The sequence below is a fragment of the Denticeps clupeoides genome, chromosome 3 (genome assembly GCF_900700375.1).
Source record: "Denticeps clupeoides chromosome 3, fDenClu1.1, whole genome shotgun sequence".
NCBI classification, from domain to species: Eukaryota; Metazoa; Chordata; class Actinopteri; order Clupeiformes; family Denticipitidae; genus Denticeps; species Denticeps clupeoides.
The window spans coordinates 13,723,990-13,751,538 of record NC_041709.1 but is presented as its reverse complement, the minus strand read 5'-3'; the positions used below and the strand labels follow the sequence as shown (position 1 = coordinate 13,751,538).

Here is a 27,549-nt window from a genome sequence, read left to right as displayed (position 1 = left end):
TGTGTGTGTGTGTATATCCTACATATGTAATAAATCAATGAAATAAAAATTGCTTATCTGTTTGGATCATGTTCATTCTCTGTGAATGAAGATGATTGCTGCCACATTTGTATTGCTTGTGAAGTAATAGTCAGTCTCAGAATGGATTAATAATTTCATTAAGGCAAGCAAAACATAAAGCCTAAACCCACATGACTTCATAGCTGATCCAAGACCAGTTTATGCTTTTGGCAATGCACGATTTTTCAGAGGGTTACAAAGACTTTTAATACAAATATATTGGCAGAGAATATTTCACACTTGCAGACATTTATTTCTCTTCAGAAAACAAAGCCAACTCACAGCTGTGTATGTAACAGTTTCTCATTTTATTGTTTCAAAGCTTCTGAATGACATTTGTCACATGGAAAGGTTTCAACATATGTACACTATTATACAACCAAACAATGAAAATTGGCACATTGGACCCAAATTTAATCCAGTAGTTTTACCACATCGACTCCAGTGATCAATGTGATAGAATAGTTGACTGGTCAGTGCCACTGACCCTCCCTCCTGTGGCAAGCAGGGTTGTCAAGTAACTTTAAGGTCTGAGTCAAGTTAATAATCCAAGTCATGAAAATTCTAAGTCACCATGAACATGCGCGGATTTTCCAATGTCATTACGACAGTAAACGCAATTGTGCAGTTGCTTATTGATTAGTCAGGATGTAAATATGGCCAATTTCTAGGGCAATAAAAATTTGTAAGTTGGTTCTTGTTAGCTCACTAAGGTAATACTGAACTATTTCCTTATCCATATAAAAGTGGATATAAAATCATACATTTCAAGAATACATTTTATACTTTCAATTGTACAATTTTTTAATTAATATGAACTGTGTCAGATGTCAGAGTCCTATTTCTAATCATCAGCTGTCCAAGTCCAAGCAAAGCTGTGAAGCATTGAAGTCTCAATCTAAATGTAAGTCTAAGGAAATAAGTCTGAACGCAAGTCTGAGGTGTGAACCAGAACACTATAACCCTGTCTGTATGTTGCACAGGCTGCAGAGTGCAAAGCCCTTTTCCCAATATAGAAACACTACATGCATAATTAATAACGTTATCACCAAATTGAGCTTACATTAAAATTACATCAGTGCAACTCTATGCATACTAAACATGAACAGGTCACAAAAACAGAAGGACAGAAGGAAGGACCGAAGTAACACTGACAGCTGCATGTCCTTTGGTCACAGGATGAAAAATGATTCAGAATGATGTAAATAAAATCTGGTCACAGAGGATGACCTCAGTCCCGTTACACACAACACTCGGCATGCGACGTGACAAAGCACATTTTTATAAAGAGACGTAAGGAAAGATGTACCAAAGGCAAAGGGAGTGAAGAATATTTTAGAACTGAGGCATAGTCTGTATCTGTAGATGGACTCTTTTTTTTTTTTTTCTTTTTTTTTGTGCGTTTTATCTTTATCCAACAGAAGATTGTTTACAGCAGGTCCACGTAGAGTCCAGTCCAGCACATATAACAAGACGACAAAATAAAAAAGCACAACATGCAATAAATTACACCAGAGCTGCTCTTCAGAACGTCTCAACATTCAGCCGTCAGTATGTTAGAAATAATTAGTCTCACCCTCACATGACAGTTATTAAGATGACTGACATTTCCTTTGTCCACTTTCAGCCGTTCCCTCTTTGATCTTTTCCTCGCAATGGGGAAAGCATAATGATTCTCACCATTCCTCTGAAATGATGACTTTTTGCCATTTTTCTATGTATCGCAACCATAATTGAAGACGACACACACAGAAAGACTTCATTTAAAATAATGTGTACATGACCAACATACAAATATGTCTAATAAAATGGCATCAACCTTCAATCAATTATAAAAGTAAACACAAATATTTAGAAACGGTAAAATACAGGTCATGATGTGTGATTAGTCAACATTTCCAATATCTTCAAAACATCTTCAAAAGCTTTTATCTTACACATCATTCTGCATTGGATTTGACTGCTTTCATATACATGAACATTAATTATTCATTAAAAGATTCAGATCAGAATACCAAACACTGACCCCACTTACAGTGTTCTTAAGTCCCTCAAATCAGTTTGAATGGCTTTTCCAACCCATCTTCAGAGGGCAATGTGCACAAAATTAAATATCTCTACAAAAAATGATTTGTTTCCAGTACACTGTTTTTGGCTTATTTTTTTGTCGTCTGAAAATGTGTTTTGTCGGGTAATGATTTTGTTTGCAGTGACTGCTGTAGAAACAGTGCTTGACATTAGAATGATAGTATAAAAGGCCAGGAAACAAATTTATCTAACCCACTGCAACTTCTATAAAAACTACGGTGGTGTCAATTCCTTAATTTTGTTATTTTTCTTTTTGAAATGTCAATGTCTTGTCTTTTTCTGCTCAGACACATTCTGAAAGTCAGAATTTAATTTGGCACAAATTAAAGGAGCAGGATCTGATCATTTTTTAAATAAGATTTGGTAACCAGTGCTGAGACTTGATCTTATGTTTGAACATTTAGAGTTCAGGTTTGCATGCAGTGAAAGCTGACAAAACATTGGGTCCCTGAAAGCTCAGTTATGTCATGGGAGTAAAAGATGGCATGTCTGGTGTGACTTAAGCACCATCAGAAAACCTTAATGCTGGCCATGATAGAAAGGCATACATCACAGCTTGCTTAGCCTGCTCAGAAGGTCCATACCGATGCTTACAGGACATAAAAACACTGCTTTTGCCAGATTCAAGATCCTCTAAAAGATATCAGTGTTCACATAATATTAGGTGGGTGGTTTTAATGTTGTGGCTGATTGTTGAATGATTTTATTTCTGTAAAGAGTGATATTTCATTGTTGATTATTCAGTATATAGGATATTGGTATGCACGCATTTATGAATAGCAGGCATCTTTCCATCACCTGTAAAGTCTGCATAGCAGCAGTGTAAATGGTCTACCCCAACCCTTCTGTGCAAAACCAGAGATGTGAATTTCACTTGAGGTGACAAACTGTACATCTGAAGAGAGAAGAACAAGTCAGAATGACTGCAAATGCTGGGCTAGAAAGATCCATGGTCCCCATTGGAATTACACATATGAACAATTGAACAAGGCAATGAAATTTCTTCCCTTTTTCCAAGAAATCTTGTTTCCATATAAACCACATAAGCAATTTTGAGTTTTTAGAGGCAAATGGGCATCAAATATTCTCTTGATGTATTGGACTCCAGAATCCAGGCAATACCTCAAAGTAAATTTACATACTGTTACATACAATTTGTCCCTGCAGAAATGGGTCACTTTCAGGCAAACCATCAAGGCAGTTCAATTTTAGGACAGCAGAATAGAATTTGCTTGAAAGACAGGATGCATTTACAGACTCGTAACATTCTACAGCCCTCTCCCATCCAAAATGTATGCATTTTGTGATTATATGAGTCACTTATCCCGCTTTCAATGTGGGTGCATTAGATAATCTGTCTTATCACATTATACATTATGAGCAAGGCCAGACCTAAGGCCTATGGAGTGTAGCACTGTACCTTTATCAACATCTTTCCATCTTAACATTTTATTCTTTTTAACATTCTGCTAACTCAAGTGCAAAAAATAAAATGTATGAAAGGATCACACGTGATCACCAACCTTCTTTGTGTCCTCTTGTCACATATGACCTGTGTTAAAAGAAAAAACATTTTCTTATTCTTATTCAAGAATCATTGAATCATTGCATTAAAAGATTGACTTTGACTAAACACAGCCCCACCTCCTCCAGGAACTCCGATAGATAGGATCGTGATTCAACCTTCTGATTACGGGGCTGCTTCCTTCACCACTGCCCAATTGAAATAGGTAAAACTAAAACACGATGTTTAATTATGTTTTCGAATGTAATGTACCGATTTGTGTCAGCTTAAGTTATCAAGAAAGAGGAAAAGAGTTGTGTGCATGCCCAGTTGCCCTGATTGAATCAATTGTTGTGTTATGATTTTGTATGTTTTTGCATAGGCATCTGCTTATGTGTTCATCTTAACAGAAGTAAAGAAAGCCATGAGTCATGCAGTTGCATCTCTGCCTGCTTCACACAGCAAAATATGCCACAGGCTTTACTGAAAAACAATCTGAGAATACATTAAGACAGAATAGTCTGGGGGCAAAATAAAGATTTTAAAAATGAGACATGTTGTTAGTGACAAAAGTAGCTATACATTTAATCTTATTCAGGAGAATTTCAGTTTCATTTAATAACTAAACTCAGTGCAGTATTTTAATGACAAAAACAAATGCGGCATACAGCTATGGTGAAACTAAAAGCAAATTGTTTTTGGAGTGCTGGAGTCGTGGCTTTTTGGCCACAACACCAGTGCACCAATAGGAAAATGACCATGTAAGGGACCATATGAGGAAAAACTGGGGCCAGCCATGGTTGCTATTCATGAATATATGTGCAGCACTGGGTTCATTTCTAGTAGCATACAGTACAGGCCAAACGTTTGGACATACCTTCTCATTTAATGTGTTTTCTTTATTTTCATGACCATTTACATTAGTAGATTCTCGCATAAGGCATCAAAACTATGAATGAACACATGTGGAGTTATGTACTTAACAAAAAGTGGCCTCCACAGTCACCAGACCTGAACCCAATCGAGATGGTTAGGGATGAGATCAGAGTCCACTCAGAGTGAAGGCAAAATGGCCAACAAGTGCTAAACACCTCTGGGAACTCCTTCAAGACTGTTGGAAAACCATTTCAGGTGACGACCTCTTGAAGCTCATCCAGAGAATGCCAAGAGTGTGCAAAGCAGTAATCAGAGCAAAGGGTGGCTATTTTGAAGAAACTAGAATATAAAACATGTTTTCAGTTTTTTCACCTTTTTTTTGTTCACTACATAACTCCATATGTGTTCATTTTGAGGCCTTCAGTGAGAATCTTCCAATGTAAATGGTCATAAAAATAAAGAAAACACACTGAATGAGAAGGTGTGTCCAAACTTTTGGCCTGTACTGTATGCTACTAGAAATGAACCCAGTGCTGCACATATATTCACCACCCAAACAGGGTACAGGGCTCCTTAGCCTCCAATTCGTTATGTTACATATACATTTAGGGCATTTAGCATATGCTTTTATCCGGAGCTCTTCACAATCAGTAGTTACGGGGACAGTGTTCCTGGAGACACTCAGGGTTAAGTGTCTTGCTCAGGTACACAATGATAGTAAGTAGGGTTTGAACCTGTGGTCTAATGGTTCATAAGCGAGTGTATTACCCACTATGCTAATATCACCAAGCAAAGTTTTTAAAAGAAGAGTGAGGTTCTTGAAGAGAGAGAGGAATACAGCTGCTTCAATGTAATGCTTCGTTATGTCACTACAATTTAAAAAGAAAGAGTACCATGGAAACAGCCAATGCCAATAGACATGGTGGACCAAGTGACATTTAGTAGACAGTAGGAGAAACCTATTCAGATCATTTTTTACCAACAAAAGACATGTACATGCATATAATAATAATTGTGTGTATTCATATACATATGTATATGTCTTTTTCTTTTCTTTGTTATGCTGTACATTGTAAATGAATATTGACAACTTGCAAACTATGAAGGAACACATATACAATTATGTAGAAAACTAACATGTTTTCCATTTCCATGACAGCTTTGCACACTCTTAGTATTTCAGTCAGCTTCATGAGGTTGTCACCTGGAATGGTTTTCAAGTACCTTGTCAAGAGTCCATTCCTTGTCTTCTTAATGTGTTTGAGACCATCAGTTGTGTTGTGCAGAGGTTGGTGCAAATGGGCTATTTTTGACTATTGATCTGACAAGAAACATTGAACACAAGTAAAGAGAACCATTATTACCTAAAGACCTGAAAGTGTCAATCTGTAAAATTTTGGAACGCATTCTCAAGCGCAGTAGCAAAGCCCATCAAACTGGAGATAACATGAATCAGGCCTCATGGTAAAATTGCTGCAAAGAAGCAAATTCTAAGCAAGAACAAGCTAGTTGCTTTGGCCTGAAACACAAGGAATGGGTGTTACTCTGTCCTTTGGTATTTCAGATCTTAGGTTCTACCCACTGTGTTTCTGTGAGATGTAGAAAAGATGAGCATATGGCTTTTTAAATACATTTTAAATCAACAGATGAAAATTCATCAAATATAAGAACCTTGAGGATGCTGGTGGCTTGACACCATCATTCTTCTGTTTTTGTCTGTGTTTCATTATCTTCCACCCCTACATGATAAGTGTGCTTTGTTTTCTCTTGCAGTTGTGTTCTTCCTCCTCACATATTCACATAATTAACATGGATTGTGCCCATGTAAAACTGAGAATAAGCCCTTATGTAAAAGTGCTGCCTGCATTGCTGCCCTTTGAGGAACACACACATGCATGAGCACCTTAATTGCCACTGTAGTAGCGGTTTACACCACTTTAGGCTTAATAACCCTGAATTACAAGGTTAAACCCCCTTGACAGTGCAGCCCTCTGGTCTCCGTGGCCTCTGCTGTCATGCCAGGGTCAAGGATTGACAGGAAAGTGCCTCTCCTTTTCATCATTCTCTATACCTGACCAGACTCTTAATGTCAGTTTGCATTTTTGTTCCTCATTGCAGGCCATTCCACTTCCACCTTTGGGCACTTCTATCAAACTGATGTTAAATACTGTCATCAGCAGGAGCCCAGTGGAAAGAGTGGACAGCTTCCGATACCTCGGTGTTCACATCACGCAGGACCTGTCATGGTCCTGTCACATCAACACCGTGGTGAAAAAGGCCACCTCTACCACCTCGGACACCTGACAGACTTTAGACTGCCCTCCAAGGAACTCAGAAACTTCTACTCCTGCACCATAGAGAGCATCCTGACGGGACCAGGGCCAGGAAGATAGTGAAGGACCATCGTTGGGGGTAGCCACCCCAACAATGGACTGTTCTCTCTGCTGTGCTCAGGGAAGCGCTTCCGCTCCCTGAAGGCCAACACAGAGAGAATAAGAAGCTTCCTTTCCTACTTTTTTTTACTCTTTACTTTTTACTTTGACTTCATTCATTTGCACACCTTCACCCTACCTGTTACACATATTTTATGTTTTATGTTAAAGACATAAAAGTGTAGTATTTGGTTATATTTGCAATATTTGCATATTGGTTCATTGTATACTTGCAATATTTGCAATACTGTGGTCTATAGCAGTCGCTAAAGCATTTCAGAATACTTCTGATGTGTGAGCAGATGAGGAACAGGACTTTGGATGCACTTTCTTTATAGTGAAGTGGAAAAGAAAATAGTTGCTTTTGTCTGTTCTGCTAGATACTTGTACTATATTGACTGGTTTAAATAGAATCAGAAGGTTGTTGGTTCTAATCCTGAAACGCCAAGGTGCCACTGAGGTGACACTAAGCAAAGCACCGTCCTCACACACTGCTCCCTGGGCGCCTTTCATGGCTGCCCATTGCTCACCAATGGTGATGGTTAAATAAGTGGACACATTTCATGTGTGCACTGTGTGCTGTGTTTCACAATGACAATTACTTCACTTTCAAAAAAGAAACTAAAATACAATTTTCATTGAATTAGACTACAATGTCATCAGTTCTCATTGACTAAAACTAGAATAAAATATTCATGGAGAAAGACTAAAGACTAAAATGACAGCTGGATGCAAACACTAGATTAAAACAAAAATTAAGACAGGCTGCCAAAAACATCTATAGACTGGACTTTTGAACACCATGGTATGTCAAGAAAACATGGTGTCTCCATACCTTCTACAGGTCTTCCATGATCAGATCCTGCTCCTGAGTGTTCCCAGAGGAGTGACTGCTGTTCTGCTTCAGACCTTTTCCATTCACACATGCCAACCCCAATTCAGGAACTGGTCCCTTGGGACTCGGCAGATTTGCTGGTAGTATTGCATTTCCTTGTACCCTGTGTGAGTAGACCTTCTGATGCACCATGTCTGTAGAGAAGAGCTGAAATTTGAACGCTGCCTGGAAGCCTCTGCGAAAGTTTTCATTGAAGAACCCATATATGATGGGATTGATGCTGCTGTTAAAGAAAGCCAGCCAGTGGGCAAGTGGGAAGACGTAGATGTTAATGATGCGGTGCTGGTGCTCTGTAAGGCTGGCATAGTCGCTCAGCATCATCAGCGCCCACAGTGGCAACCAGGAGAAAATGAAGAGCAGCGCAACCACCAGGAGCATCTTCACCACTCTCTTTTTCTTCTTTGACACTGTGTGCTGGTTGTCATATCTGGCCTTGGATGCTCCCAGGCTCGAGCCCGACTGCCCTACAGACGCAGGCATTGACGTTTTAAAAAGTGTTATTCCAATTCGTGCATACATGATGACAATCAGGCTGAGAGGTGCCAGGTAAATGCTGGTGAATAGCACCGTGGTGTAGATCTTGCGCATCTCCTGACTTGGCCAGATTTCACGGCACCAGTAGAAAGGTTGTGTTGTGTTGTCATTTACACTGAGGATGGAGATTCTATGTTCCTTGGTAACCTGGAGCATGACTGCTGAGGGACACATGATGGAGATGGCCAGCACCCAGATGACCATAATGATCAATGTGGATGTAGAGATGGTCAACTTCTGCTTAAATGGGTAAACAATGCATCTGAACCTGAGACAAAGAGGGTTGATTAAGATATATAGCCATATATTGTCCACTATATACAATACAGTGCAGGGCAATAAATTAAGATGCTGTAAAGTATCTTTCAAAAATGCAAAATCTTCAAATGTTCAATGCAAACCATTGAACATTTTTGATGCCTCCCTTTGCCTCCAAACTATCAACATTTCATGCACTTGCACAAAGGCAGGGACTGTGATCAATTAATAATCATGATCATAATTTTCTCAGTTATTTACTGAAGGAGGCTTAAAACAGCCAAATTCTGCAACCAAGATGGTTGATAAATGACTGGAACAGAAGGACATCACCAATACAGCAGCCTTGTATGGAGTAGTTACTTAGTGATCTAAGAATGAACAACCAGTGTATAGGCAACATGCACACATGCAAATAGAGACCTTAAGTAAACTCACCTGTCCACAGCTATAGCAACCAGGGTGAAAACTGAGGCAGACACTGAGATTCCCTGGACCATTCCACTCAATTTACATACAATGCTGCCAAATGGCCAACCTGAGAGAAAAATTGGGTGCTTTAAGTTACAGTAGCCAATGCTTTTTTTAAATCACTTTTTCGTGTGATAAGAGGTGCCGTCTTATTTCTGTCAATTCTGTTTTTATGAAATTTGTGATAAATGTGGTGAGCTAGTAGGTTGCTAGCATTGTCATCATATCCTAATTTTGAATGTGAATGAAAAGTAAAAACTAGCATATACACATAGAAACTTCACTAGAAAATGCCTATATACAGTGCTTCTTGTGTTTATTGAAATATTTCTTTGAAACTGTGCCTCACCACTTGGAAAAAAATAATTTATCATGGTATAGCCAGGGTTAGGGCTCTCTGGACCTTGAGGTGAGCCCAGTAAATGAACATTATTCCATTCAAACATTTTTCTCAAAATAGACTGGAAGTAGGAATCTGGAGTTATTGGATTTAGATAAGACTTTTTTTTTTTTTTAAATACATGTCAGCAGCTGCAATATGTAATGTACAGTACAGGCCAAAAGTTTGGACACATTTGATGTGTATCTCCTTAACAAAAAGTGGAGACCTGGCCTCCACAGTCACCGGACCTGAACCCAGTCAAGATGGTTTTGGGGTGAGCTGGAACGAAGAGTGAAGGCAAAGGGTCCAACAAGTGCTAAACACCCCTGGGAACTCCTTCAAGACTGTTGGAAAACCATTTCAGGTGAAGCTCGTCGAGAGAATGCCAAGAGTGTGTAAAGGTGGTAGTAGCCTAGTGGGTAACACACTCGCCTATGAACCAGAAGACCCGGGTTCGAATCCCACTTACTACCATTGTGTCCCTGAGCAAGACACTTAACCCTGAGTTGCTCCAGGGAGACTGTCCCTGTAACTACTGATTGTAAGTCGCTCTGGATAAGGGCGTCTGATAAATGCTGTAAATGTAAATGTAAATGTAAAGCAGTAATCAGAGCAAAGGGTGGCTATTTTGAAGAAACTAGAATATAAAACATGTTTTCAGTTATTTCACCTTTTTTGTTAAGTACATAACTCCACATGTGTTCATTCATAGTTTTGGTGCCTTCAGTGAGAATCTACCAATATAAATGGGCATGAAAATAAAGAAAACACATTGGATGAGAAGGTGTGTCCAAAATTTTGGCCTGTAATGTATATCAAACAGGGCACAAAATGTGTTAAATCTGATGTTCCAATTGGGTTACTGCATTAGTACATTATTAATTAAGCCTTACATAAAGATTATTGCATATGATATTCACTACTGACCTGTGATGATGTTATCCACAAGGGTTGTTGGCATGCAGAAGATGCCAACAAGGAGATCACTAACAGCCAGATTGAGGATGAAGAGGTTAGTGACCGTTCGCATATTTTTGTTCCTCAGCACAATGAAACTCACTATTCCATTGCCCACCATACAGAGGATGAAGATGAGCAGGTATGACACAATGAAGACTGCAGCCACCGATGGCTTGTGGAGATAAAACTCAACATAAGTGACATTTGGAGGGTAAGGTGGCATGTCATATTTCAGGGAGCCATTCTCAGAAGGCCAGTGCTGGAAGAGAACAGATGGCACCGTATAGTTCAGGTCCGGTCCATCCGCCATGTCTGACACTGTGGAGAGAAGTTTCGGGTGTCAGGAACTGCAATAAGAGATCGAGAGACAGATGATTGACTTCTATATAAATCAGCTGTCATAAGTATATTATAGCATATTATAGAATTTTAATGTCCTCTTTAATTTCTTCTGAAATGCAGAGAAACTGTGGTTGTCCCACCAATTTTTCCTTATCCAATCTGAGGCCATGCGATTAGATCTGATCTGTGTGTCCGTGTGGCAGTCCTCATTTTCACTTGGCTCCACATTTGTTGCTATAGTAATGACACTGCACTGAGAAGTTGAGAAAATAGTAATGACATTCTGCCCAGAACTACAAGTGTTTCATATAAACAAACCAAATGGAATGGAAAGAACTGACCTATTGCCACACAGCAACAGCAATGCAGGGCTGTGGCATGAGTTTCATAAAAAATAATGAGACTGCATCCTGCTGTCCTGCTATGCTGTATTTCATGCAGCTGTCACCACTGGTATCGCTCAAATATCTGTGTTTCATTTCAAGGGCTGCGACACAGAAATTCATTGTACAACATATCCAACAGAACAAGCAGAGCCCTGAGTAAACGTGAGGCAGGGACAGGAAATGGACAAGACCTTCCGATGTGACAAAGTGCTCTTCGAAGGATGCAGCATCTAAACTGGCTATTCAATCTTATGTAAGTCGATGGTCGTGAAAATACCCTTGAAAGCATCAAAAACAACTAGAGCGGGTCACCTTTGACAAAGTTTTTGACAAACCACACAGTTCTTGATCCAGAGGATCAAATATATGTGATGGGCTGTCAAAACATGAAATAATCCTTCCAATACAAAAAAAAAAAAATCGTACATAGAATTATTCATGTAGCCTGTCACAAATGTTTTTTTGAGAAGTGAACAATAATTGTGTCTGTCAGAGCACCAGACCAAACATTTGCCTGGGGAGAGAGATTTTTCTCATTGAAATACTCTGTAGAGGGAGAAAGCTAGTTCTTCAGTAAGTTATTCCTCATGAGTGACCAAGAGAACTCATTGTTGAGCGTGATGGTGGCGGAGACCGCGTCAACAGAACATTTACCAAGGCTGGAAAACGAACAAAGTCCTGTGTCGGATGCGCTTCTACCCACATTTATTTGGGTCCAACTTTCCGTTTTGGTGTCACAGTGATTTCGCACGCAAAGATGTAGCCTGTGATTAATTTTCTGTTCAAAATGTCTATTTTTAGCATTTTGAAGAGGTGGGGGGTGGAGAGCAAAGAGAGTCTGAGCGAGGGGGAGGGCATTGTTATTTTCTGTTTCTGGTGAGCTTGAAAATGGGCATGTCCGTTATTAAATGCAAATGAAACTTTACATCCAAGACACCAGCCATGCAATTTACTTGGAACATTTGCATATACTACAGATTCAACTGCTTACTAAAGCAAATGGCAAAAAAACGATGTGACCTTTTTGCCAGGTCTACACTAATAAGATGTGCCAATGTATAAATCTAATAATCTAAAGAAGAAAAACATAATGAGGGAGTGAATTTTTTGTAACACAGATACTATTAACGCTGTATTCAGTGTGGATTTTTAAATGATAGAAAATGGCTTGACTGGCGTCTTCCACCAGGTTGTTGTACAGATTTAAAACCATCCATACTTATGTGTAATCAGATAATGTGTGAGAGAATAATGTGTCCAGCTATTGTGCCATCTCGATTCACTCATTTTCAGATCATTATAAACTGGCACATTCGTTAACAGAGTGGAAGTTCTATTATATCACAGAGAGCCTGAAAATTGAGAGGTCAGTGTTGTTGGTCGTGGTCGGGGTCTGATAGCAGCCCGAAGTCGAGTGCAGATATATGCAGATATTTTTCTAAAACCTAAAACATATCTAACCCTTTAGTATACATCAAAAGACTGATTAAGGGGTAATAGTTCAATTTTGTTTTTTTTTGTTTTTTTTTATGTTTTGTTTTTATTTGCAGGGTTGTGCTTTTGCATTTGTACACAAACTCCACCTTTTAAAATGAATGAAATAAATATGCTTTCACAGTTAGAGCCTGAAGCCTATGCCATCAGGAAAGAGAAAAGGTGTAGAGCACACGTGCTGATCCAGAGACCAGGGACATCTAACCGCAATCCTCACTCTTAGACATTTTTTTCCTGCTTTCTTCTCCTCAGTGTCAAGGACAAAATGTGAAAATGTGAAAAGGGGAAAGTAATCTTCTTTTTTTTTATTGTGATGCACAGCAAGCACAGCACACGGTGAAATGTGATCTCTGCATTTAACGATCACCCTTATGAATGGCATTAAAAATACTTGCCGTGTTCAATTATCATTACTGACATGTTGAGTAGCTTAGAATTTGAAGCAACAGTTTTCTGTAAATCAGTGGATGCTGGCAGCGAACTAAATTGAACAGCTAAACTATTCAAAACCTAAACAAGCGGATTACATGGTCTGGAAGCTCCTTGCCCTCTAAGTAAGGGACAAAGTAGGGGACAACATCCATCATATGACAGGTTCAACGACTAGCTGGATTTCAACGACTGAATAGCTAGATTTTTTCAATGCAAACGTATTGTGGTCGTTGAACCAACTAAGAATGACTAGGAGGCTCTATTCTGGCGATCTACCGCACATAACAAATGACCGTGTTCTCATTTGCAGTACCAGACTGCTATACACATTTATTTTATCCCCTCATTTATGTTAATGACATGCAAACTGTATGGGATTCACTGTTCTGTATAGATGGAACTCAGGCATTTTCACTTCAGAGCCAAAACATACTTCAGAATAATTAAGAGAACTATGACAACCTCCTGGCTCAAAGTCTGCCTTTTTGCCATTGAAATAGCAAAATGGATACAGACATGCTTTTGATGCACTGAGCAAAAGTGGCCGGGAAGACAGTCATTTTAAAAACGGTGCACGCTGAGGGCTTTCATCACAGTCAGATGTCATAGTAGTCAGATGATTTCAGTCACCTTTGACTTTTGTTTCATGTGAATGCGTGACAGCAAAGACACTGTCACCCCTCGGGTTTCAGCATTGCAGAGATAACAGGAGATGAGTTATTTTCCCTTTAATATCCAGTCATGTTATTTCTGAGCGGTTGCTCTACAAAAGCTGCACAGGGGTTCTTGATTGACTTCTGGTCGTAGCCTACTGTGGGTGTAAACCTGGAGATCATCCATTTTCTTCACACCCGTACATCTCAGGAACTAAGGTCATAATTTCATGCAGCCATGCAATGTGCATTTTGGTGAGCTTGATTTGCCACCCGCAGACCCTGGATGTTGCTTTATATAGTAGGTGTCCCACTAATCCCCCGAGTAATTTATTGGCTCCAAACAAAAGCTTTCCGGCAGCAGCACCAGAACATTGGTGAACACAGTGAGAAAGGCCTATATTCTTTAAAGAACAGATAAGACCTACTGTGACTTAAAATGGATCAAGGAGAGCGGCTCCCTACAGCTACTACTTGGGCATTATTTAGTGTTGGTCATGTTGCTGATTACCGTTGAACTGCGATCTAATCTTTAAAATTATATGAACAATTCCATAAGCAATAACCAACCCTTCCATGTTAATGGTATAGTAGATGTTGGAACCAGAAAAAATTAATAGACTGATAGACAGATATATGCAAACCAAACCGCAATCATCCAAATAAAGAATGTAAAGAGCAGCTCATTGGATTACGCTGAGGAAAACTGCATCAGAAATTAATAATCTTCCTTGTAGTCTACCGGGTTTTGTGTTGCTGGAATTTATTCTGGGATTTACAAAAAAGTATGTGGCATTACATGTTTCACTGCTGTGTGTTCAAAACCACATTAAAAGCCATAACTGCATGATGCTGGTGAACATCACATGTAATCACATTTAAATGAGCTGATTTAAATGATCTACCACACAATAACTCATCTTTCACTCTGCTTAGAGTGTGAAAGGTCATGGCACTCACACACTGCACTCAACAACCTCAGGCTAACCAACAGATTTTTAATTAAGGTCAAGGCTAAGGCTTGCATAATATTTAATGAGCTGCTAAACTGGTCCTGTGTTTAGACGCTACTCTGCATGACGTCATACATACGTACATAATGCGGTACGGTCAAGACTACAGTTCTCACCCTGATGGGCAAGAAATAGTTATTTATTTATTTATTTGCTAGACAGATCAACTAAGACCACGATGGGATAATTACAAAGGGATAATATGCTGTAGTCTAAGGTCACTCTCATTGCTCACTCTGTCTCATCAATGTATCTGTTTAGCAATGATGTAAACTGCATCCTTACACCAAAGTGACAAAGTGATCCTTACACCATTCAGTGACTGAACAAAGACTTAAACTTAAACACAATGAAGCATCATTTAACAAAAGAACTTTGTTCATGCGTGTATATGTGAAACTTGTGTTTACTTAAAAATTTTTTATCCTTCATTGTTCCATTGTTTTTACATTTAAAAGTCTGTTGTGTTGATCATGTGGTGACGCCTCAGTTCTGTAAACGTGTGTGCTGCCCCCTACTGGTTATTCGATGCCTCGCGTTCTAATCATTCCACGTAAATTCATGATAGTATCATAACAAGGCTAACAAGAAAATGAGAATTACTGTCTATATAAGAGTAATAAGGCACAAAGAAATGTCAATGAAACTGTCTAAATGGTTCAAACCACCAACACAGTATATAAAGTGAAAACTGTCCGTTCGACCGCGGCTGCGGTTTAACACATTTTTAAATAATTATTGCATACATTACTGCACCTTTCTTTGGAAATCCTCACCCGTGCAGACGGGTCTCTGTCGTGCCGAAGTGAAGCGAAGTGAGCTCCGCTGCTCCTGGCCACGTGTGGCGCGGAAGCCCAGCCGACGTCTGAACCCGCGCTGCGCGCGTCCGCCGCCTGACCTGTTGCGGAGGTGGGAGGAGAGGCGGCGTGGCGGGTCCGAGGGACCCGCGGTCCCGTTTGGAGAGGCACATGTACATGGATCAGAGGGATCAATAGCTGGATTATGCAATAAACGTATGGATCTTTTCTTCCCGGAATGTCACATCATGACTAATGTTAGGCGTCAGCTCCTAATTAATAGACAAGAGCTCTCACTATCTTCCATATATAATTTTAAAATTAAAACTGCGTTTTAACGCGAGAGCATAAAGTACTGAATGTTGTAGTGTGGTAGTAAAATGGAAATGTGTATAATATTTTTAATATTTGAAATTACTGTCATTTAAATAGGAAAATATGTATGCCACATATAGGATAATATATATGCAATATGTGTGTGTACGTGTATATATACATGCACACACATACACACACAGTGCAGAGAAAACAAGAAAACAGCCTATTTGAATGTGCTTGTTGAATGGTTGCCCAGTAATTTATTGTGAATGATTGTGAATGTGTGTTTACTGCTTTGTTCTATTCCATGTACCTTGTGCCATATGAAATAATATTTTATTCCAATGTACACTCTTTGTATAAAATGTAATGTAGAACATGAACTTGGTCTTGTATTATTTTTGTCCAGCTCCAGGGCTGAAGTTCAACATCTCCCATATTAACCCATTGGGCGCAGCAGCAATGAACAATTCCCTCACATTCAAACAGGCCTGTCTCTCAGCCATGTCTTAAAGTGAAAGTGAAGTGATCATTATGAAACAGTACACAACGAAATGTGTCCTCTGCGTTTAACCCATCACCCTTGTTGAGCAGTGTGCAACCATGACAGGCGCCTGGGGAGCAGTGTGCAGGGACGGGACTCAAACATACAATAATACCGGTTTCTGGTGTGGGTGGAGCAACATGTCACTGTCCGCTGTACAGCATTTCAATGTACTGGTAAAATCTTTAAAAACAGGAATGACTGTCTCGTGCCTGGGGCTACATAAGCTCAGAGAGGTTCTACAGACCTGTGTGTTCTTCTGGCAGAGGTGTGAACACAAACACACCGATGCTACACAATGTTGATACTTAGGGCTGCCTGAAGCCAAGTCAAGTTTTGTTGTCATCTCATCTCAGCCATGTTGCAGCATATAGAAGAGACAAGATTGTGTCCTCCTGGACCAATAAGGTGCATCATCAAACAAAATAGGAAAACAACCAGCAGCCATATTGCACATTTGTTACTGCAAACAAGTAAACAAAATATTGTAAGTAGGTGTAAACATACAGACTGTAGGAATAATGAGCAGATCGGGTGACAGTAACATCACAAGCATCTGTAGCAGGTGGTGGACATGACCTGCAGGTTGGGGACAGGGGTTCCAGTGAACGGCTTTGTGCTCAGAAGTGAGACTGCTGGTCTGGAATCTCACGAGGGTGCCACTTTAGAAGGTGGTGAGGATGGGTTTGTGGAGATGCACCTTCACCTCAGTGCAGGTGCTGCTGATCTTTTTTGGTGAGTGAGGTGGTGTTGTTATACTCTATACTGTGGCTCCATCAATGCAGAGTGCCGGTCTTTCAATGCAGTCAGTGTTGGTCTTTCTAAAGATTTTAAGATGCCTCAAGACTAGCTCAAGACTAGCTGCATAACTGGTGTCATTGAGCTCTGGTACTGCAGCCTTCCTTGGAACCAGTCTGGTGTTTGTGGGTCGACTTGGTTTGAGCGGGTCAGGACAGGCTCTGAGCTCTCACCTAGGCTGTTTCCATAGCCTGGACCTGCAAGCCTAGATTGAGTCTGGCAAGAGTCAACCCTTCATGGAGACAGAGACAGCATCTGGTGGGAGGAGTTCAGGGCCTCAACCCTGGCATGGAAGGCACTGAGGGCACCTGGTGGAGAGGTGTCAGTTTCAGAGTCATGCAGCAGTGCATGGTGGCCTAGATGCCTGGAGACCAGTTGGCTCCTGATGCTCTGAAAGCAGGGAACCCATGTCTTCAGCAGTTTGCAAATGTCGGCTGTCGACCAAGGCTTCGGGTTGCCAGGCGTTGAGGACGTCTTCAATACATGAACGTTGGTGTGCAGGCCAGTGATTGCTGCGTCCCTGAAGTCCGCTCCAGTCTGTGCTTTTAGAGCAGTACTGCACTGCTTCAGTAGCTCCCTCTGGCCATATTCTGACCTGTATTGTTGCTGGTTCTGCCCTCTTCAGCATGGGTGTGCATAATGGAGCAAGCAGCGCTGTAGTGGTCAGAGACTACAAAATGATGTTGGTGTAGACCACATTCAGCACATTAGATTCCCAAGTATGGAACGCCAATGCTAATGTCATTTGGGCAAGACGGATTTTAAGTTTGCATGTCTGCAATCCCCAGAAACAAAAATTCATGTCAGTGGGCATGATTGCAGTTCACTGATTGCTTTGTACATTTCATGCTGGCCTCAGCAAAACACCTTTTTTGTAAGTGCCAGTAAAAAAAGGAGCTAATTTTTCGGCTCAATTTATTGTATTTGTCATTTAAATAAGCAAAAATCTGGCAGAAAATAATATTTGGATCAGTTACTGTGTAGTTCTCTGCTGCCTAAGTGAAGTGAAAGTGATTACAATTATTTTCATTGTGATACACTGCAGAGCACAGCATACAAACCTGTCCTCAGCATTTAATCCGTCACTCTTAGTGGACAGATTGGGGACAGAACCTTGATCAATGGGACCTGAGTGGCACCTTGACGGTTCAGGATTTGAACCCACAACCTTTCAGTTACAAGTCCTTCCTTAACTGGTAGTCACAGCCTGGATTTAAACAAGCACGAAGGCAAGAGTGTTTAATTAAGAGTGTTAATGATTAAAATGTTTCATCTGACAACAATAATCTTCACTGTTGCAATGATGGGGTTACCTTAATTTGTTAGGTCTGGGTTCAACATCATTAAATGACAATGAAATGAAGTCAGCTGACTACCTGAATATACAGAATGGCTTTTACGTCAATGGATTTGTTATTTCCTGATGGTCCAGGTTTATTTCAAAAGAACAATGCCAGAATTCATTGAGCTCTTAATGTTCAGGGAGTATGAGGCATAATTTTCACACATGGATTGGCCAGTCCAGACCTCACTCACAAGATGTGCTGACTTTGCACAGTGTTTTGTCCCTGCTATCCTCCACATAAAATTAAATTGACAATAAATTCAACTCTGGACTGAAATAATTTAATCTAATGTAATCTCAAAACGATGTCTAAGCAAAATATATCATAACTAATTATTACATACTATATACACATACACACACCACATATTATAATTTGACACTTCTTTTCACAGGGCTGTGATATTTACATTAATTTATTGTGTTTATTATAGTAATTTACTAGTTTGTTAAAAGTAAATGTAAAGTTGACTTCCATGAACCCTCTGAACTCCCCAGATGGAAGCCACTCTGCTCTCTCAGTCACATGAACAGTATTGTATTCTGTCTGCACAGAGCTGCATCCATGCTCAGAGGCAAAACAAACTTGGAATATGATTGCAACTTTTTAAAAAGCATTACGCACCAAACATGTAGTCCTACATTTTACATTTCATTTACAGCATTTATCAGACGCCCTTATTCAGAGCGACTTACAATCAGTAGTTATAGGGACAGTCCCCCTGGAGCAACTTAAGGTTAAGTGTCTTGCTCAGGGACACAATGGTAGTAAGTGGGATTTGAACCTGGGTCTCCTGGTTCACAGGCAAGTGTCTTTCCCACTAGGCTACCACCTATAGGAGACTAAGTGAATCCCAATAAGAGGGGCTCAAATCGAAAATATAGTAATATTGTAATGTTGCTGATGCTTTATTATTATGTACAAAATGACTGGTTTCTTTCTATTAAGCTGTGTGACTATAATATTCGATATACAGTATATTTATATATTTACAGAAAGTGCAAATTGACAGAACTGCAATGTAGTATTTTGCCTTTGAGTTTGTTTATGTGGCCTAAATATTGTCTGTCTGACCAATGAATTCAAGTGATATCAGACCATCAAAAAATGCACTGTGTCTTAAGTACCTTGATCTTAAAGCATTGTCTTACATCCTATGAAATCTATCTAGTATTTAAGTCTAATACTAGGTCTGGATTTATTTAAAATGAGAGACAAACTCCAACAAAACAGTCACAATGCTCAGTTCTGTAGTGTTTTCTTTTCTTTATATTCCTCTTTCTTAGCCATAAAAAATCATTTCCTCTACCTCCAATTTCTGCCAGCTCCAAACAAGAATTGAAAACTGCTCTGGAAATGCAGACAAGACTCATCATACACACAAACTGCTCTCAGGATTTTCTGTTGCCAAATCAAGTCTTTCCACAGGAAACGGGCCCAAGGGAAAATCACTTGTCTAATCACTTGTCTGCCACTCAACCACTCAAAAATTGTTTTGTGGTTTATTGATCATTCTGTTGACCTTGTCTGTTATTGTCAGTGACAATTGGACATTTTCACACAGTCCATACATTACTCGAGAAGCCATGTCTGTCATGGTCCTGGCGAGGGACCAGAACGTGAGCGCATGTGGGAAGAAATGAGAACCCCCGGTGCGGTGGGACGCAAGGAGGCAGGTAAGTTCCTCCGGTTTAATATACGAATGAGAGCCGGCGTGAGACGCAACACCACACGGTTGTTGTCGTTCGCGTTTTGGGTTGAATTTGGGATGTGTCAAGATGAGAGGGAAGAGTAGAGAGGAGATGACCAGGATAAGTCTTACAGGTTTGAGGTGAGGAAGGAGGCGAGTCAAGTTGAGGGGTGCCAATCAATGACTGAGCGACTGGCAATGTCTTCATTGAAAAAAGTCATTTTTAATTAGTCTGCTGTTCTTGGCAAAAGGATTCTCATTGTTGTTTGATTGCAGATTGCATTTTGCTTTAATAAGCAAAGTTCATTAAAATACCCAATTGATGACGCCGTAGGTGCTGCCACATTAATGTGGACCGTGACATACCTGCTTTATGTTTCTGTTCCTGGCAATTGCCACACACCTTAGGATTTGTTTTCATAATTTTTCCTTTGTTTTTTTTTGTCCTTTGTGAATAAAATAATAATATAATAATGTCCTGCTTCTGCGCCTTCTTCCTCCTTGGACCTTAAGACCGCCCTGTTCATAAAAGTACAGTTATAGCATTGCAGCTTCTTTGTGGAAATGCATTAGATTTTCTTTTGTTATTGCAAACTCTTTTGAGTTTGCAAAGCTCAAAGTACACTGTAATTAACCATAAGTTTGAAAAGGCAGCATAATGCAAGGGTTACGCAATAGAGGTAAGTGTAATACTAAAAAAAAAAAAAAAAAAACTTAAGAACTCTCAGGGAGGATGCTGCAAGAATATTGCTTATGTTTCATCAAGATAATTCCTCCATTTGTACACAATGAGAAACCGAATCAGCTGGATTTATCATCCGTCCCAATTTCTCTTCATTACTTATGCATTACTGTTCCCTCTCACTTCACCCATGACCCATAATTTATTCCTAGCCAGGGCTCATAGCCGCTGGAGTCCCTCCCGGAACACTGGGTGCAGGGTGGGGATGCTCTGAGGGAGGGCAGCCAGCCCACACACCATTCACTCACCAATCCACTTAGTGAACCAGAGAACCCGGGGGGAAACCCACAGAGGCATGGGAAGAGCATGCCAACCCCACTCACACAATGCTGGAGCCAGTATTCAAAGTCACGATCTTGGAGGTGTGAGGCCATGTTGCATTCAACTGCTTATAATACATGAATTACTGAAAGTCATCAGTGTAAAGCTGTGCAATGAATGCGATGGAGCCCTTTGTCCTTCAAAAAATATATATAAAGCACAAAGCGCTTTTGTCACATTTTTGTCACATTCAGTCCATTATGTTTGTAATGTTTTAGGAACGTTTTATTACTGTCTGTGGATGTATCCTGCATCCATGGCAGACAGAATAAACACTGTCTAGACTCCAACATCTGAAACTTCTGTAAGCTGTTGACAGATGTTACCATTTGCAAACATTTCTTAATTTTTTTACCTCTATGTATCATCTTTGTCTGCTCATCTGAGTATATAGAGTAGCTGTGACAACCAGAATGACACGACTGAAAGTGGTCAAGAGTGTGCTGGAGACTGGGAAGAAGGCTGGACTGGAATTGTTTCTTTGTGGTTCCTCTCTCACCTGTCAGGTTGGCCATTCTCTAACACCGCCATCTTATTCTTTCTATTGCTTTCTTCTCAGTTGTAGTTTGTTTTTCATAAGCATCATGCTTCTGGCACTGCATTTCTCCTGAGGACAAACCGAGCCAGCAGTTTGAGGTCCTCCACATTCAACATGTAGGGACAAGGGGACTATTCTTGCAGGTCTTCGATGTCAAAGACAGGGCAGATCAGTGACCATAGTGATTTCAGAGCACTTCACACTCATTTCACACATCATGGCCTTTGATAGGTTGACCATGAAACAACTGAGATCCTCAGTCCATCTGTACCCCCCAATCAGTGTTTTTTGGCAGGTGCCATGGTATAAAAGCTCCATACATCTTTCTCCCAGCCATGATGCCACAGCAGTCAGACTCAAGCACTGTGACATCTGCAGTGCTTCCAAGTGAGGAACAAAGCAGATTTCACACTCCCTGGATTGTGGACCGATCTGAGTGATGGGCAGTCATTTGTAAGACTCAACGACAGTGGAGTCAGGAAAAGGAACAGGACATTAGGGAATCTGTTGCACAGGTTCTCAGATACATCAACAACTGAGGACAGGAGGACACTGGAGTGCCCTGAAATTGCACATTCCCATGCTTCAGTTTGTTGTTTTATAGTGCATTAGTGCATTCACAGTTAGCAACGTGGACTCAGACCTCCTAGGTTGTGAGTTTGAATCATGACACAGACCTTGTGTGTGTGAAGTTTGCATCCTCTCCAAGTTTTGGCATAGGTTTCTTCTAGGTTCTACAGTTTCCTCCCACAGTCCAAAGGCATGCACATTAGGTGAATTGGCAACTCTGAATTGTCCACAGATGTGTGAGTGAATGGTGCACACATGTGTGTGAGAGCACGTCCTGTGGTGGGCCGGTTCCCCGCACTGCGTTATAGTGAGCATGTAGTTGGTACAGATGGAAGCACACACTCATTTGTGAGTCAGACAAGCAAACAAAACCAAGCAAATATATTTTTGGGTGATAAATGTTGTACTTCTCATATTAGACACATGTACTTGCAGGGTTTGATTTGAAATCAATATATTTCTATATTTATTTTAATTCGTACATTTAATTTACCAAACCACCACCAGATGGCAGCCAAGCACCATGTCCTCATACCAGGGCTGACTTGTTCAAAAGGTAATCCAATGGGATTTTGCATAAAAGGTGGGATTGAATCTTAAAAATGGGTTGTTCAAAGAGGGATTCTGAAATCAGATCAAATCCAATATCAAGTTTAATCTGGACCAAACCTTTACTTTGTGTTTGAATTGGGATACACTTGATTCAAAAAAAATCATATTCCAACACAAAGGTGAATTCAGTGCGAATTTCATCACAAATGCAGTGAAAGCTGATGATATGTAATTTATTCATATTTTGTAACATTTTTGAACTAGGACAGTGGCCATCAAAGTAGAAGTAATATGAAATTTCAAAGCTCTAAAAACCTACTGTAAATAGCATTTCAAAGACATTTTTAAACCAGTAGGCTACACTGTGCATTCCATATAAAGCACCAGCAGACCAAATGTAAGTATTTGGATAGCAGTGATCCAATCTAGTGTAGCATCTAGTGTTTTTAGCAGTTCTTGGATAGAGAAACAAAGGATTTTAAAACATAGATCCTTTTTATCCAGGTTAATTGTTTGAACTCCTGAGCAAGCACATAACAAAGATTCTCAATGGGGTTAATGTCTGCACTCAGGTGGCCAATAGACTTCTACAGTAAGCACAAGTATAACTAGGCATGAGTGCTGCATCACTTCATGCACCTCTCTTCTTACCTTGATGCAACAATCACTCTGGAACAGGGTCAATCTGGACTCATCACACCACATGACCTTCTTCTCCTACTTTTATGTTTCCTATCAAATTGAAGCATTTTCCCCCCAATTAGCCTCACTGATCAGTGGTTCTCTTAAGGCCACACAGCCTTCGTCCCTAGAGTTCCCATCACATTGTGCATATGGAAAAGCTCCTAATGTCACTGTTGAACATAGCTGTGAGTTCAGCTGTTATAAGTCTGGCAGTTAAGGAAGTCTTCATAACCAGAAGATTGTGGGTTCTAATCTTAAAGGTACCACACCCACAAACTGCTCCCCGGCACCTTTCGTGGCTGTCCACTGCTCAATAAAGGTGATGGATTAAATGCAGAGGACACCTTTCACTTGCTGGGTAACACAATGACAAAAACAACCACTTTCACTTCACTAAACATTTCAGTGATTGCTGCTCACGACCTTTCAATATTTTATTCAGAAATATAGATGTTCATATCTATATTTTGCACAAACTGCCATTTTGTTCAGACTGATTTTTAAAAAATGTAGTTAAATGTAAGTAATTGGCTATTTAAACCGCAATTTTTCTCTAAGACACCCATGCACCTTAAGCAGTGTCGAGAAAGCTTCATGGGAAAGCTTCCCCTTAATGGATCAAAGCAAGGACTAACTCCTCACAATTAATTTGTAAAATATCCAGATCCTTCTGAGGACAGACTGAGGTCTGTTCTCGTGACCTGATCCGTTTAGTGCTGTGATGTAAAAAGCGCACAGGCTTCAGCCTGGGTTCTTTTCTTGGCTGGCAGCGATGGTGGTGCGATAGTAGGTAATTTTGTTAATAACCAGTAATTGGAGTTTATACCCCCTGAATCCATACAGACACATTATATGTGATACAAAAACAGAAATTTGATTCAGTGCAAACTAGTTGAAGACCTCTTTAGATGGAGAAAAACAAAAAAAAGTTCTAGCAAAGTTTCATGTAGGGCAGTGGAAGCACCCCTGTAATCAGAACGTTGCCGGTTTGAATCCCGATCTGCAAAGGTGCCACTGAGCAAAAGCACTGTCCTCACACACTGCTCCCTGGGCACCTGTCATGGCTGCTTACTGCTCACTATGGGTGATGGTTAAAAGAAGAGGACACATTTCGTTGTGTCACCGTGTGCTGTGCTGCAGGGTTTCACAATGACAATCACTTAAAAAAAACAAAACTTTATATCGAAAAAGGGAATTAAAAGGTCACACAGAGGCTTCAACAGTTCAGTGGCATCCAAAAAGCCATAAAACTAGAACAAGACTTATTCTTGCGTTTTCAGCCATATTAGGTGAGATAGGTACCTGAAAAAAAAAGAACATTCAACCCTGGTAGTCCATACAATGAAGAATGGAGAAGACCAAACAATTAGTCAATCAGTTTAATTCCAACAGTTTAAAAATAGAAATGCCATCCAATTTAATAAATGGTCAAAGTGTGCTTGACGTAGTTTAATTAACAGCCTCAATTTTTGATGTGGTGTTCTCTAGTGGGATCCCGGTGCACAGCACATGAAACACTAGTGCACCAAGTGAAGGTTTTTAATTTTAACTTATGGTTCATAAATTTGATAATGCATTCATGGTCAGTAACAAGGAAACAACATGGAAACATAACAGTTTAATGCGAACTTATACAGAACTGACACAGCAGCGTGTGTGTGTGTGTGTGTGTGTGTGTGTGTGTGTGTGTGTAAGTGATTAGTCAGGGGACAAATTATGAAACAGAGATTTGATCAAAAGGCTCACCTCAATCCTGACCCATTTCCCTACACACTTATAATTTAGCCCTCAAAGAAATGAACATTAACATAGTGAATTCACATTTGGAAGACAAACCTAACAGTGAAAAAAGATGCAGGTGTTCAAGTACTCAGGAAGAAAACAATTGGAAATGTCTCCAATTTTTTTGCATATTAAATGTGGTTTGAATAATATTGTTGTGGGTACATTGTCTTCATTACCTTAATGGACCATTATGTAATAAACAGCAGAAGAAGAACCTCTGCTTCCCACTATAAAATAATAGATCCACTACCACATTGCAGTGATGCAAGACATTTTAGAGTCTTGCAATCAATACTCAATCATTTACTCCAGTAAAAAAAAAAAAGCCAATACTGTCTAAATCACTTCCTTAAAAAAAATAAAAGTAATACCATAAAAATGTCCACAGACAGTAATAAAAAGTAAATGTACATCTCAGTCTCTGAGCGACATGATTTGTATTACAATTCTTAATACAAATAAACTCTTAAATAGTTTATGACTAGTAGAGAGAGAGATTGAGAGAGCATGCGAGAGAGAGAGAGAGAGAGAGAGAGAGAGAGAGAGAATGTTTTAAAGAAACACCCTATGCTGTGCCCGCATCTAAAAACAAGACTGAGAAATAAGATCCACAAACCTTTGCATAAATAAACGTTAAACTCTGAATGGCTGGCACCTAAACTTTACATGATTTTAAAGGAGGTAGAGCTATGAACAGGAGATAATGTTCCTCAGGAAACTACTGCCACTACAGGAAACACCAGTACTGTGTAGGTAAGCACAGGAAAGTGTAGTATTAAGTTGAGATCAATAACAAATCAGTTTCTCATACAGACCAGTGGATGAAACCACCATTTTGGCTCAATGGTAGGAATAGATTTTTTTAAAGCAAAATAAAATAAGATATGTAAAAAAAGATAAGATACTCTTTTTGAATTACATGACCTTCACATCATTTTGTGTTCTTTGTGATCAGTATTGATATGAATATATATATCAATCACAATTAAATAGTACTTCTTAGAGAACTGTTACATGGATAAATGGAATTATATAAGTACAGAAATTTATACAGGTTCAAAAATATGTGCCGGCCCATTCTGTGGTATCTAGTGTTTTAGGACTAAATTTATACCTTAGACTTCCCATTGTTTGCCTTAGATTTCTAAAAAAAAAAAAAAATGTATAGATTGCTTTAATGCTAATACTAAAAATATCTACATCCGTTACTTTAAAAGAGCTGCTGCCAAGAGGCTATATACAATGAGCTGGTAATGACCGTCCTGGTGCTTTTCAGAGAGAAGTTTCAGATGCACGATCTTTCCAGAAAAAGCCGTTGCCGTCCCGTTCCATGTCTATCCTAATCTGAGGCACAGTTTTCTTAAAGGAATTTCCAACAAAACTGCAAATAAAAAAAAAATTAAAAAAAAGAATTTCAGAATTCCTCTCTCTTTCTCCTTAACTCCATCTATAATACTGAGCAATGGTCATACTCACGACTGGCTGTAGTTCATTTCTTCAGTAGGGAGAGAGGAACGACGAAGATTTATTTCCTAGAGGCAAGGACACACACACAAATTTGAAATTAGCAAAAAGAAGTACAAATACACACATTAGCCTGAGCTGAATCAAAAGAAGACAAACATCAGACCTCCACAGCTCAGACAAATTGAAAACCTGAAAGAGTTTAGAGAGTCTGAGTGCAGGTTAGTGTTAATGCACACAGCAGTCAGGGCCTGAAAGAAGAAAGAAGCGCAGAGCTCCAGACAGGAGAAACGGAGAAGCTTGGATTGAATCCCCACAGGAGATGGAGGAAAAGACACAGAAGGAGAAATGATAAAATGGATGTTATTTTTGTGCAAATGTGCCCATGCATGAATGGTACTCACTGTCCAAAATCAAATCATCGCCCAACATGGGCTCCTTCTCCATCATATCCATGGATATTTTAATACTAGGTATGTTGTCATGAAGATTGCAGTCAGACTGTGAATGCAAGAAGTAATTGAAAAGCTGAATGTTGGGGTCTGACGTGCATTAACAATGTAATCCTTAAACTTAAATCCTTAAATTTCTGAATTGAAAATCTGGTAATATAGTGATAT

The 27,549-nt window shown here is 39.7% G+C and overlaps 2 protein-coding genes across 11 annotated transcripts in view; both read right to left on the bottom strand.

Annotated features, from left to right (window-relative positions):
- Positions 1-1,458: 1,458 nt before the first annotated feature.
- Positions 1,459-15,673, bottom strand: LOC114786169 (neuropeptide FF receptor 2-like). Of its 4 annotated transcripts, XR_003749176.1 has the most exons (7): positions 15,537-15,645; positions 10,428-10,778; positions 9,086-9,185; positions 7,796-8,657; positions 5,753-5,849; positions 3,672-3,700; positions 1,459-3,043 (listed from the first exon to the last, which is right to left on the bottom strand). XR_003749176.1 is itself a non-coding variant. In XM_028973045.1 (5 exons), the coding sequence occupies exons 2-4, from the start codon at positions 10,768-10,770 to the stop codon at positions 7,799-7,801; spliced, it is 1,302 nt and encodes a 433-aa protein (XP_028828878.1). In that variant the 5' UTR covers positions 10,771-10,778; positions 15,557-15,673; the 3' UTR covers positions 1,459-3,700; positions 7,796-7,798. The 4 variants fall into 4 exon arrangements, 2 of the variants coding, with proteins under 2 accessions (XP_028828878.1, XP_028828877.1); XR_003749175.1 differs by having other exon boundaries at positions 1,459-3,700; XM_028973045.1 differs by lacking the exon at positions 5,753-5,849 and having other exon boundaries at positions 1,459-3,700; positions 15,557-15,673.
- Positions 15,674-25,044: 9,371 nt separating this feature from the next.
- slc4a4b (solute carrier family 4 member 4b) overlaps positions 25,045-27,549 on the bottom strand; it is a 28,508-nt gene continuing 26,003 nt past the window's right edge. For 5 of the 7 annotated variants that reach the window (XM_028971134.1, XM_028971136.1, XM_028971135.1 and 2 more), the window contains 2 exons: positions 26,942-26,997; positions 25,045-26,846 (listed from right to left, as the gene is read on the bottom strand). In XM_028971134.1, coding sequence (XP_028826967.1) covers positions 26,738-26,846; positions 26,942-26,997 — 165 coding nt within the window. In that variant the 3' untranslated portion in view covers positions 25,045-26,737. Of the gene's footprint in view, positions 26,847-26,941; positions 26,998-27,333; positions 27,431-27,549 lie in introns of all 7 variants that reach the window. The other 2 variants (XM_028971139.1, XM_028971141.1) reach the window with 1 other exon arrangement.